Genomic DNA, 13,070 nt, shown 5'->3' with positions numbered 1-13,070 from the left:
TATTTTAATATAAATGGCACATGCAAAGGATAGCAGAAAAATAACCAGGACTGACAGCAAATGGTGATGCTAGAGAAGGGACAGAAGAGGTACGCAAAATGATTTTAGTTTAACACCTCTACTTAAAAGCAAATATCCTCCAGTACAATAAAAATCCATTTGAACAACTAACAAGGTGAAATAGTAAGAGACTGTTTTTTTTTCTTGAAAAGCATTGAGGATGTACATAGTGATGGCAAAGGATATTCAATAAGAAAATTTAATATGGGGCAGAATTCAGTGATTTTAGTTTTACATTATTCTTAGAAAAATAATTTAAGTATAAGTGATTCTTTTTCCTCAAAATATCCTCTAAATAGCTCATTCTGCAATGGAAATGCACCATTATTATGTAGTGTCACTAACTCAGTTCAAATATGTTTTGTGTAAAGTCCTTTCAACTGTTTTTGCTCTAAGCCGAATCCCTTTGAAGTTGCATTCTAAGAACCTGCTGAACATTTCTAAACATATTATGCCATGAGTCATGTGTTTTCTTCCGTCTGAAGCTGGACTTTCCTAACCACGTATCTAAGCTTCAAAGGTAAATAGAGTTAAAACACTTCCAATGGTAAATCTCATCCTACTTACACATTTGGAAAACAATACAAAACCTAGAAAAACTCATGGTCAATTATGAATAAATTTTTTACATTTCCTCAATTTTTCTTGGGTTTATTATTTTTTCTATTTTTCCCTCTCCTTTCAAGTGACTCCCAAATAATCCCACCAAAAGACTGAATATACAAGTAGACAATGGTCACCATGTATGACAAAGAACTTTGGCCTAGAATCTCTGAAGAAAACATCTCCTGTAGCCAAACTACAAGCTAAAACCTCTCCAGCAATCTTCCCAGAACAATTAAAATTTGTTCAGTAACCGGTAGCTCCCTTCCTCCTTTTTATGCCACTCAGGGTCTATCAGAGAAAGTTAAATATGCCCCCTAAGCAATCACGCAAGATACCCCACTTCTAGTCCCTACCTTCCTCAGAGCACCCCTGGGGTATACCCTTTTTTCTACTACAAAGCTTTTGTACTCTCCTGCCTGCCCTTGAATCTCTGCCACATGCAGGTGATGGTGGCCAGTTCCCTTGCAGGCTGTCAATAATAACTTCTGTTTGTTCTCATTCATTATCTTTTATTTCCACACCATACATTTATAAGAAAAAATATAAATAGAATGATGATTTTTACTTTTTGATGTAATGGAATGTCAAAGGTATTACATTACACCATGGGGGTGGGGCAGATTTGCCATTGGTGGAGTATGCCTCCTTGTAAGTTCAGACTTCAGTGCAGCCTTCTCCTGCACAATAAAACCGTTTACCCCTTGATGCCTTGACCCACCAGCCCAGCCTAATGACTGCTTAACTGCTGGATTTCTCTGTTTCCACTCTGCAGGAATGAAGCAGGGCTAGGGGAGAAAAAAACTGTACTATAAGAAAATAACTTTGCAGCAGACACTTGACTAAGCATTCCATGTGAAGTATCTGTTTTGATTCGCATAGTGATCCTCATTCATTCAACAGACAATAAATATTTCTTGAGGATGTAGTTGGTGCCAGACATTTTGCTAGGCCTTGAATAGATAAACAGTGAGTAAGAGGACATTTTTCCCATTTAATAGGGCATGTATTCTTGCTGGGAACATAGCCTTTTTAAAAAAGTGCATGTAAATATATAATTATACATTGTAGTAAGTGCCACTCTGAGAGACTCAGATTTAATAAGGACTTTGGGGATGTGTATCAAAGAAAACAATATTCAAACTGTGACACCTAAGTGAATAAGAGCAAGCCAGGCAAAGGGGTATTCCAGACTGGGAAACTATTGCTGAGTTAATAGAAAACTTTAAACCTGTGAGAAAATTGGAAAACAATCAGCATAGCTGGAGCATAGAAAACATCTTACAGGATGGAAAGAGTTCAGAGGGGAAGGTAGGAAATGCATTGTAAATGGAAGGGTTTAAACAGACAAATGAAAGATCAATTTGCTTTTAAAGATATCGGCTGGCAGCTGTGGTTTGGGGAATGGCTCACAAGGAGGACTAGGACTGAGGGGTTTGTTGTTGGGGCTCTAATGTAGATGTCCATGTGAAGGTCCCCTGGCTATGATTTCAGCAATGGATGTGGGGAAAAATAGATGGATTCTAAATATATTTTGAAAGTAGAATATACACTGTGGTCTTTGAAATGACCAGAAGAATTCAAGCTGGGAAAACTACTTATTCTGATTTTCCTTTTCTGATTGCTACCAAATACAAGACTCTTAAACAAAGACAGTTGTTCTATTTATGGCCTAAGGTAGACAAAGTCACATACTACTTTTCCCCTTTACTCTCCCTCCTCTGCTCCACAGAGGCACTTCCAAGGCCCTGGGAGCTTCTTTGGGCAGATGTGGCTGGTTGTGTATGTGGTATTGGTGACTCTTCTGGGACCATGGCTAACTGAGCTGGGTTCCACCCATGGTCCCTGTTGAGATACAGTGGACAAGAGTCACAATGACCTATGCACACTATCTAAATGCAAAGGATGTATCTATAGTAAAGTTTTAAACACAAGCTCCTTTCTCTGAACATGGCCAGTTTCTTTGTCATAAACACAATCTGTTTCTTCCTGGTTTATCTGTTCTACAGTTGCAACCATCAAAAGTATGAGCTTTCTTCCTATTAACTGTTGCAATCCTAAGGTTCACAATTCAGAAAATCATCCAAAATATATTATTTTAATGATATGCAAATACCATATGATCTCACCTGTAAGTGCAACCTAATCAACAAAACAAACATGTAAGCAAAATATAACCAGGGACATTGATATTAAGAACAAACTGACAGTGACCAGAGGGGAGGTGGGAGGGGATAATACAGGGATTAGGAACAACTATAAGGGCCACAAAAGGGGGTAGGATCAAGGGTGGGAGGTGGGATGGCTGGGATAGGGGATGAATAGTGGAGGGAAAATGGAGACAACTGTACTTGAACAACAATAACAAAATAAATACATTAAATAAATAAATAAAAATGGAAGAAAGGTCATCTTTTTAAAGCACTTATTACTGCCCAACCCAATATTATAATTTTATGAGTCCATTTATTATTTGCAGGTTTTCTTCACTAGAGTATAATCTTATAATAGCACAAAACAGACATTCGCTGAATATTTTCTAAAGAATTAATTAAATAAATGCAGCATGCTGGTTAAAGATGACCAAGACAAAATGAGGAAAAGGCAATAATACAAGAAAAAGTAAGGATAAAGCTAGCATTTCACACCTTGACTGGTAAATTTCCTCACCAGTCATAAGATAGAATTGGGGATAGTTAAAATTCTTAGCCTCGATCCCTATAAATAATGTATTTTTGGTTCTTTTAGAGATCCTGATATTCTCACTCCAGCCTGTCTAAGAGGAAACCCTTCACACTCACCCTTTTTGAGATGAGAAATTTGGCATAGAGAAGTTGGGCAGAAGATGAAATCCACGCATTTGTTATAGAACTAGAATTAGTTTTTTATTTATTTTATTTCTATTTCTATTTATTTTTAAAGATTTTATTTATTTATTTTTTATTGTTGTTCCAATATAGTTGTCTCTATTTCCCCCCCACCACTCCTGCCCACCCCATCAACCCCTACCTCCCACCCTCCATCCTACCCCTCCTTGGCTTTGTTCATGGGCCCTTTATACATGTTCCTTGATGACCCTTCCCCTTTTTCCCCTGTTATCTACCTCCCCCTCTCCTCTGGTCACTGTCAGTCTGTTCTTAATTTCAATGTCTCTGGTTATATTTTGCTCATTTGTTTGTTTCATTAAGTTCCACTTATAGGTGAGGTCATATAAAATTATAATTTAAGCCTCCTGAATCACCATATATTGACCTTTCCAAACTGAGAGCTCTATGAAGGTAGGAACTCTATGTCTTTTCATCTATGGGTTGGTAAGTACTTTTCAGGAAAAAGTAAAAGTCAAGTCAACAAGACTTACAAGCCTTCCTGAGGCAAATATTGCTGTTGCCCATGATGTAGCTGAAGACAGCCTGTTTCAGAAGGATTAAAAATGTCTGTCCATAAATAGTAGATGCTAGAGCAAGGATTCTAGCCTCATTCATCTGAATTGAGTTCTTGATCTCTTAGCCATTCTACTAAATTAAAAAAAAAAAATGACTACCTTTTGCTACTTAACAGCACTTTACTTCTGACTCAAAGTCTGCCACAATGTCATTTCCAAACATTTACATTATTCTTTTTTTTAAAAGATTTTATCTATTTATTTTTTTAGAGAGGGAAGGGAGGGAGATAGAGAGAAGATAGAGAGAGAGAGAGAAACATCAGTGTGCTGTTGCTGGGGGTTATGGTCTGCAACCCAGGCATGCACCCTGTCTGGGAATCGAGCCTGCGACACTTTGGTTCGCAGCCCACGCTCAATCTACTGAGCTATGCCAGCCAGGGCTTACATTATTCTTAAGATTTGAATAAAGTAAATACTACCTTTCTTTTATGGGGTTGACTTCATATATTAACTTTTGAAGATAATAAAAACATGTGATGTGAACTCTTTTAGTATCTTCTTCTCTAACTTGCCTTCAACCATTCTCAATACCTTATGTCTTCTCAGAAGATTTGTGCCGGTTTCTTTCCAACGTTAATTTCTCCCACTAATTTGTTCTCCAGTCTTTGATTTCTACCTTTATTATTGTCTCCTCCCACTTTGGCGACCTGGTTTCTCCATTAGTTTTTAAAAACATAGTCCCAATGCCCTACTATTCTTTGAATTAACAAGATTGCTAGAGGTTCAGTTAATCCCTTCTGTCACTATTTATTCATTTCTCACTTCCACTCTCAGAATAGTTTTAAATTCATGGCTCTATACTAAAATTATTCCAAACTACAATATCTCCCCAAGCAACCCATTGGCCTTCAGGCTATTCTCTCTCTAAACTCTCATTTATACTAATTCATTTCAAATATATCCCCATGATGTTTACTGTATGGCTCAAATCTAGCATTTTAACTCTATTTCCCTCATCTGTATGTATGTGTGTTTCATTTAATAATGAAAAGTAAATGAGCTGAATGCCTAAAGTACCTTTTCCAGCCCTTCTTCCTTGAGGCTGATCACATCCAAATCAAAATCTGTTCGTAAGCCATTGGTTTTGTTGAACGTTATTCTGCCTGTGAGACCTTCCCAATGTGCCTATAGGAAAGAAAAACTAGATTAGTAAATAAGTAAAGAAAGGGAAGAGAAAACACTTTTCCACAAAAAAAGGAAAACATTTTCATTACTTCTTATAAGCATACATTGCTACAGAATTTTAAAATAGCAAATCTCTTCTAGCAAAATGAAAATAATTTAGTAACTTATGATAGAGGAAATAGTACCTATCTCACTAGAGATTATAAAAAGAATTATTGTTATAAAATACCACTCTTAAATTCATACTTAATGTGAAAATAAACCTATACTATTAGTGTGAAAGAAACAGAATCTAGGAAAACCTATATTGTAATGCTTTGGTTATACACTTTCCCCTGAGAATAATCAACTGATTAGTTTCTCCTAAGTGAGACTAGGAGAAGTGTATCAAAATTATTTCACATAAAGTTAGAGTTCCTGTAGTAAGAGTTTTCCATGTAAAAGGAAGTATATGTGATAATCGACTTAATGTGTTCACCCCCTCAAAGGTGAGCAAATAACTAGGCTTTAAAAAATACACACACACACACACACACACACACACAGGTATGAAGGTTTCCCATTCTGCCAGCTATATTGCCAAAAATAGATGTTTTCTATTATTTGTTATTTGGAAATAAATTGAAAAAACATTTATATATGAAAAATTTAAATAATGTAACATATACTCACAAGTATAAAGTTTTAAAGAATAAAGACTAAAAATGGATGTTATCATTATTACATTTCTAATGCTTCGGGTGCTTCTTGGGTACATATGGGTATATATTTTAAAATAGTTTTAGGCTAATAAATTACAAATTAAATAGAAAAAATATAATACATATCTCTATGCATTCCACAACATGTTATCAGTGAGCTTAAACATGTATTAATTGGTCTCCAACAAGGAAGAAAAGTTACTTTTAAACCAACTTCTTCCAAATAAAATTATTTCAAGGAATTAATACAAATCCATGCTACTATAAAAATAGGCAATGTAATCAAAAGTGCAGGAGTAGAAGTGTCAAATAGAAAAACAAAGCTGGGGCAGAGAAGGCATCAGGAAATTTACATCAGGTGAAACTGTACTACTAATAAATTCAATCACAGATTCAATCCTGAACTTCCTACCAACCAAAATAAAGAAAATATGATGAAAAAATACACAGGATCCATAATGTAGGACATACCAGCTACCAGGAGAAGCTCAGCTTTTTCTGATACTGACTGAGGCCTGCAAGAAATGTGTTCTTTTTGTACTCAGAAGAGCAACACTGTGATTTAGTGGACAAGACCCTCACTAACACCTTACCATAAATATAACAGTGAGGTTCATGCAGCTGTTTTTACAGGGCTGTTTGACACATGCCTCAATACTCAAGCACTGCATTCAGAAAAAGCAATTCTTCAACTAGCCAAACCTGTGCACGGCGTTTGCAGCTCTCTGATGCTGTTTTAAATCAGAAGTAAATATAATGTGGAACAATAAATGAAATGCATGTCCTTCAGGCAGAATCATTTCACCTATCTGAGAGTTTTATAAGAATTAGACAAGAAAAATTCATATATTTTTTCCAAAGAACAAGAGATTCTTAATTATAATCCTATTTGTGCTTTTCGTTTCAAGATGAATAATTTATTATAAGATGAACTGATGATTTCTTGTAAGCCATTAATGAAAAATTTTATATGACAATAATACCTGTGATTTTCCATAGCGAGGATTAAATTTTCATAAGCTTTCATATAAATACTCCTGCTTTAATTGGATGAAAAGTATCCTAAATTGACAAATAATTTTTTTGTGTGATAGGAAGAACAGGGAAAAAGAATGTGTGTGTGTGTGTGTGATTTTTTAAGAATATTCTCTTTTCTTTCTCAGTATGTACATAGTCTATGACTATAACAGATAAAATATTATGTGGCCATAAGAATGATTGTATTATAAAGTAATATGAAGTAAACTTTGCACTTTTATATATCCATATGTTTATGTTAAGTGTTAGTATAATTAAAATAACAAGACATCATGTTTAAGAAGCATAGATCTAAAAGATAATTCTTTAAGATTTACAACCTGGGTGTAATTTAATGCAGCATGAAGCACATGTATGTTAAAATTCATTATATGTTTTATTGCCTAAAATATAAACAAGCATTCTTTTAAACATTACATCTCCACATCACGTAAATGACAAGTAGCACACACACAAAGTCAGGAATGTGAAACTAACAATGTCATAAACCACAGGTCACAGATTTTCATCTTTTTTACACATTAACAGATATTTTGAAGTATGTCGATTTATTTATCATGCAATTTTCCTTCTTTCATTTGATGATTAAGCAACAATGTTAATTTGCTTGTATGGGGAAGAGAGAAAGTTTAATTTAAAAGATATAAAGATAAAAAATAAAAGGTCACCTGTTAAGAAAACTGCAATAATCTCAATGCACTCAGCTTGAGGACAAAAGAGACAGGGGAGATGCACATCTCCTGACATACCTCCTTGATTAGGCTCATAAAGCGGGTCCCAAAGCGCCAGGGTTTGTGCCGGTTACACTGTAAGGAACTGACTGTCATCTGGGGAAACTGTTGAACGCCCACAGACACCACGTGCACAGCGTCATACATCAGAGCAGCATCAGTCTGAAAGCCAAGAAAAAAAGAAACATGGAGTCCGTGAAATATGTTAAACCCATGGTGATGGTTTGGAACTAAATACAGTGAAGGGATAAGAGAAATATACACCCACAATACAGAAATGTATCCCCACATGCTTTGGTTCTCTTAAGATATTATGATCAAATTTCTACTTTGGTTCCATTAGAATATTTAACTAACCTACCTTCCCTGAATAACCCAATTTCCTGTTGTTCTAGTATCTCTGTTGAAGTAAGAAACGTGCAAAAACATTCATTATTTCATTGTTGTTAGTACCTGTGTATCTATTTTACTCTCTCACAACAAACACACACACACAGAATTTAATTGCTAACATTTTGAATGGCTACATAAATTACATATTGAATATAAAAAAAAATAAGTAAATGATTTCCTTGTATAGGAAGAAAAAAAAGAGATTCGATAGGAGATTCACCTAAAAATGTAAAAAATAAACCATGATCTTTTCTTTAATTCACTTTTTCAAAAAATTCAATCTCAGAAATGATGCTACAGTTTTGAATGTCAATACATGTATTAATCCCTTTTCAAGAAACTATGCTTAATCCTCTCTACTGTTTTCTTTTCCAAAATTTCCATGTGAATGAAGTTCATTTTGGCTCCTCATGTAAAAACGAGTACGAATTCTACCATATTTGCACCTGCTCAAAAGACTGACCACTTCAGAAGTTGATGATAAAAAACTAAAATGTTTATAAATCATAACAAACCACAGGCTCAGTGACTGTCAATGCTGGGTGAAATGGACCCTCACATTCTGTCTGACTGATCCATGCCAGGTTCACTACCTACAGATGAGGACCGCGCTGACAGTGCGGGTAGCAATGAACTTGAGGCCATCTGCTTGGCATGCCTGGGAATGAACGCGTATATTTCCTCTTCTCATTCACACAATTAGTGAGCTGTGAAATGAATTCCAAAATGAATAGGAACCCTGTAGATTATAGTGCTTGCCACGATACAATACAAAATGAGTACACACAGTATCTTTTATGCAAATGATCCTAAGGAGCTCTACCACATAAAATGGAAGACAGCTAAACAGCACAATGCAACGACAGAACACCCTAATAATGCACTTTATAGTTCATAAATCTTTGAGGAGAATAGCTCAGATTCATAAACTTCATTTTATAAATACCAGCTGACAATTTTCACATACTTTGATGGCTGCATAGTGAAAACTAGAATAGACAAAGAGATGGATACAGGCATGCATCACGAGCCCGAGGTTGAGACTGATATTTGACTTGGGCCTGAGTTAACATTCAGAAGATGTATTTCATATATCACACAGGTGGTTATAAAAACAGTTACTAAGATATGAAAGACACATTCGATTTTTAGTAAATAAATATTTGTTCAAAAATAACAAAAATAAAATATCTGTTCAAAAATCACTGTTAAAAAGTATAGAAAAATGAACACCTTCAAACTAAATGAAAGATAAAGGCTATTTTGCAATTTGCACCACAAGGAACCTTAAAAAAACCCATTTTCTTTTAACCCAGTAATTGCCTTAAGAAAATCAAACATAAGAACAAAGGCTGTATACATTACTTATTTTTAAAAAATAGATAAAAGTGGAGACCTGGTGTTCAAAAATTTTTAAGAATCATGATAAAATTTTTATAACCATTAAAATCATGTTTTGCAAAATAATCAAATTGAAAATTGCATGGTATATGTTAAGTGTAAAAATAGATTATACAGAACTGTATTTCCAGCATTAACTTTTATATACATCTTGATAAGTACTTGACATGGGCTATTTAACTTACTTGACTCTCACAATAATGATTTAATAACAAACACTACTGATGTTCCTATTTTACAAATGACAAAAACAAGGCTGAGAGAGGTAAAGTAACTAATGAAAGCCATACAGTTAAGAAGCGAGAGAGGCCCAGATTCAAAGGCCTCCCTGCTTTTGGCTGGTGTTCTTTATCGTACTGCGTGTTGCATGAGCAACAACCACCACTGAAAAAAGAAATCAGAGGGAAGAAAATACAATAAAATGATACCAATGATTACTCTTGGAATTAAAAGTGACTAGAAGTTTGTTTCCTTTTCTTAGGTTTTTACAATTTTTTTAAAGATGGAAGGTTACCCCAATAAAATTATTCCCAAGATGGAAACGTTTATCTATTTTCACAACATAACTGAAAGAACAAAATCTATGACATTCCCACTATCCTGTCATGATTTACTGACTTATAACCACAACTAAAATGACATTGATAAGAAACAAATTAGCCTAAATCAGAGTTCAAAATATTGCTTTGGGGACATAGTTTCAGCTTCAAAATCAGGGGACGCAATAGTTGATAGTAAAACTGTTTGAGAATTGTGATTTTAAGTATTATTATAACAGGGATAGTGTATTTATTAGTCTACAGGGTGGGGCAAAGGTAGGTTTACAGTTGTTTATATGGAAAATAATACAATAATTAATAAATAATAATATAAGAATAAACTATTTTGAATGACAGCTATAAACCCACTTTTGCCCTACTCTGTGTCAGTTAAGTACTAGAGAAAATATTTTAAATAGTTGAAAAATTATTGGTCAAATTGATTCTTGATTTCCAACTTTAAAAATTGTTAATTTATGATAAAGCAAAATATAGAGATTCTTAAACTGTTCTTTACATATTTTCATCAGTTTAGGGGGCTTTTTTTCAGCCTACTTTAGAGTAGTTGTTTTATGGAATAATATGGTTTTATTTTACATTTAAATTTGATATTCTGTCAGACTTACCTTTACTTTCTTCTTTGAAAAATTGTACATATTAAAGTTCTTCCACCTTAAAAAGTTATGAGGAACTAGGTCTTCAAAAATGTTTATCATGTTTTCACAAAAATGCATATGCTTAAAAATGTGCCTTGTATTAGTAATAATATTAGTTAACGTTTGTTGAGTATTTACTGTGTGTGAGGTATTCTTCTTAAATCGTTTCCTGTACTTGTCATAATCATCATCCAGCTGGAAGTCCATTAAATTTATATCTGATAAGAAACCGAGGCAGAAAACTGTTAAGTGACTGGCCTAACATATCTTATAGATGGGAATCTGGATTTGAATCCAGACAATCTACCCAGAGGTCACATCCTTCCCTCAAGTACTTTTGCTCAGTGCTCTACATTTAATGAAGCAAAATAGGTTAAGTTACTTTGAAGTTACAAAATATAAGATATACCAGTAAGTACTTGAATGCACCAATCTGTATAATTTTTGATAAGCAATAAATATTCATATAATGAAAATGTACTGCAAAGTAAGGAAATGTATAGATTGTGGAAAATTGATAAAAACAATTTCACACAAAAAATGAAATACATCAACATATGGGATTGGATCAATAACAGGTTAGTTAGGAAGTTAGTAATGGTAACCAGGAACAAATTCATGAAAGGAGTAGATTTCTGCTACATAGCTGCTGCTCAGAAGATTTTCAGACGGCAGAGTATCTTTCAAGATCAGGTTTAAAGGGCCTCTCTCACTCCCAGCTCTAAATTATAAAGATTGATTGAGCTGCTCTTGCTAAGTCTTTCACACCCTCATTGAATCTGTAATCCCTTGCCTTGACTGCTCTCTCAGTGGGAAATAGGAAAAAAGAAGTAAGGGGTAGGACAGAAGGGGAGAAAAAGAGACACACCGGTTAATTACTTTGCCATCATTTTTATACTACTATGAAGTTGCACTGCATGCTCACTTTATGCTGCACAACCCTGTTATTTTCTTTACATGCATTTTCACAAAGACTGTATGTCTTAGAAGGGTAGCAAGGTTAAAACAATTCTCTCAAGGTCTTATTACTTTGAGAAACAAGACACAGAAAACAAGACTCAAGCAAAGCTTAGCTCTTAAAACTACCATACAAAAAAACTATCACAACAAGAGTCTGGCAGGAATAAGACTCAGAAACAAGAACCAGACAAGGCCTAATTCTTAAAACCACAGTCCCTATCATAATTTACTACCTCCCTAAGCCATATCCCCACTGAAACTATGAAAAGTAAAGGAGGAAAAACTAATGGTCGCGTTTCATATTTTTGGAGGCTCTGCTGAATACTAGCCAATTATGTTCCCAAGTCCCACAGAGAGTAAGTATGTCTCTGAGCTGATATTCAAATAAAAGTTCATTTGGCTCCCAAGTCAGATATTTTCCTCCATACATCATAGCTACCTCTAAGGAAAGTTTCAAGGTTAAACATAATTGTAATTTAGCCAATTAAATTAACATGAAAAATGTGTACAATTTGGCTATTAAAATTCATGTGAGGGGGTGAGATAAAGTTGTAGTCATTCACATCCTAAACTACAAAGACAAAAGCTAAGCAGAGGGGAAAAAATCAGCGGTGAAGACAAAACAATCTGTCCTATTTTCTCTCTTTCAAGTATAATTACTCATTTATATATAAATAGGTTACACTTATTGGAAAGTTAGACGATCTGTTCGCCCTGGGAATACAGCCCAGGAGAAAGAGTGACTAGATAGGCAGAGATAGAGTTCAGTGCAGACCTCTGTTCTCCAGAGCTGGGTCAAGCAGCTGTCGATAGCGGTTGGAGCCCCCTTGAGAGCCTATCTCAGACTAGAATGGAGCTGGGACTTTACTTTTCTTTCTAAAATAAGTTAATTAACCTACAAAGAATGTCTGTCAGTCAAAAACTAGTTTTGCAAACCTTTAAAATTGTGCAATACAGTCCTACACATTTCAGTAAATCTGTAGTGATCTTTCTAAATGGTGGCTTAAAAGATCATGAAAAGTGCCTTTGCCTACAGTTTCATTATGCATTAACCACCTTACTAACTCATTGCTGGGTTTATCTTTCACCTCGTCTAACTACTGTTAGCATGGAGCGTGTAACAGGAATGCAGGTGGGAGAGTGGCAAAAGCTAATATCTACAGCTGAGCTATTGCCACAGAAATCAGTTTGGTCACTGAGTGACATTTCATCTCTCTCAGGTAACCTCATGTCTGATGAGACGTGGAAGTATGGAAAGAACAGTGAAATATGCTTAGATTTCCTTTATGCTCTGAAAAAGTCCTTTTAAATAATTGTACCTTTTAAATAATTGAAGAATCAGAGAAAGCAGATGCTTTCAGTAGTTTCAAATGATAAAAAATTATTGTTTAATATTTTTGATTTTGCATGAATAATTGAAA

At 34.7% G+C, this 13,070-nt stretch overlaps 1 protein-coding gene across 4 annotated transcripts in view; it reads right to left on the bottom strand.

Moving 5' to 3' along the window:
• The window catches only part of GRIK2 (glutamate ionotropic receptor kainate type subunit 2), a 591,009-nt gene that overhangs the window by 209,937 nt on the left and 368,002 nt on the right, over positions 1-13,070 (bottom strand). For all 4 annotated transcript variants that reach the window (XM_028510071.2, XM_028510069.2, XM_036024519.1 and 1 more), the window contains 2 exons: positions 7,719-7,862; positions 5,123-5,230 (listed from right to left, as the gene is read on the bottom strand). In XM_028510071.2, coding sequence (XP_028365872.1) covers positions 5,123-5,230; positions 7,719-7,862 — 252 coding nt within the window. The remainder of the gene's footprint in view (positions 1-5,122; positions 5,231-7,718; positions 7,863-13,070) is intronic.

This window comes from Phyllostomus discolor, chromosome 4 (assembly GCF_004126475.2).
Source record: "Phyllostomus discolor isolate MPI-MPIP mPhyDis1 chromosome 4, mPhyDis1.pri.v3, whole genome shotgun sequence".
Lineage (NCBI taxonomy): Eukaryota > Metazoa > Chordata > Mammalia > Chiroptera > Phyllostomidae > Phyllostomus > Phyllostomus discolor.
This window is presented reverse-complemented; position numbering and strand designations above follow the sequence as displayed.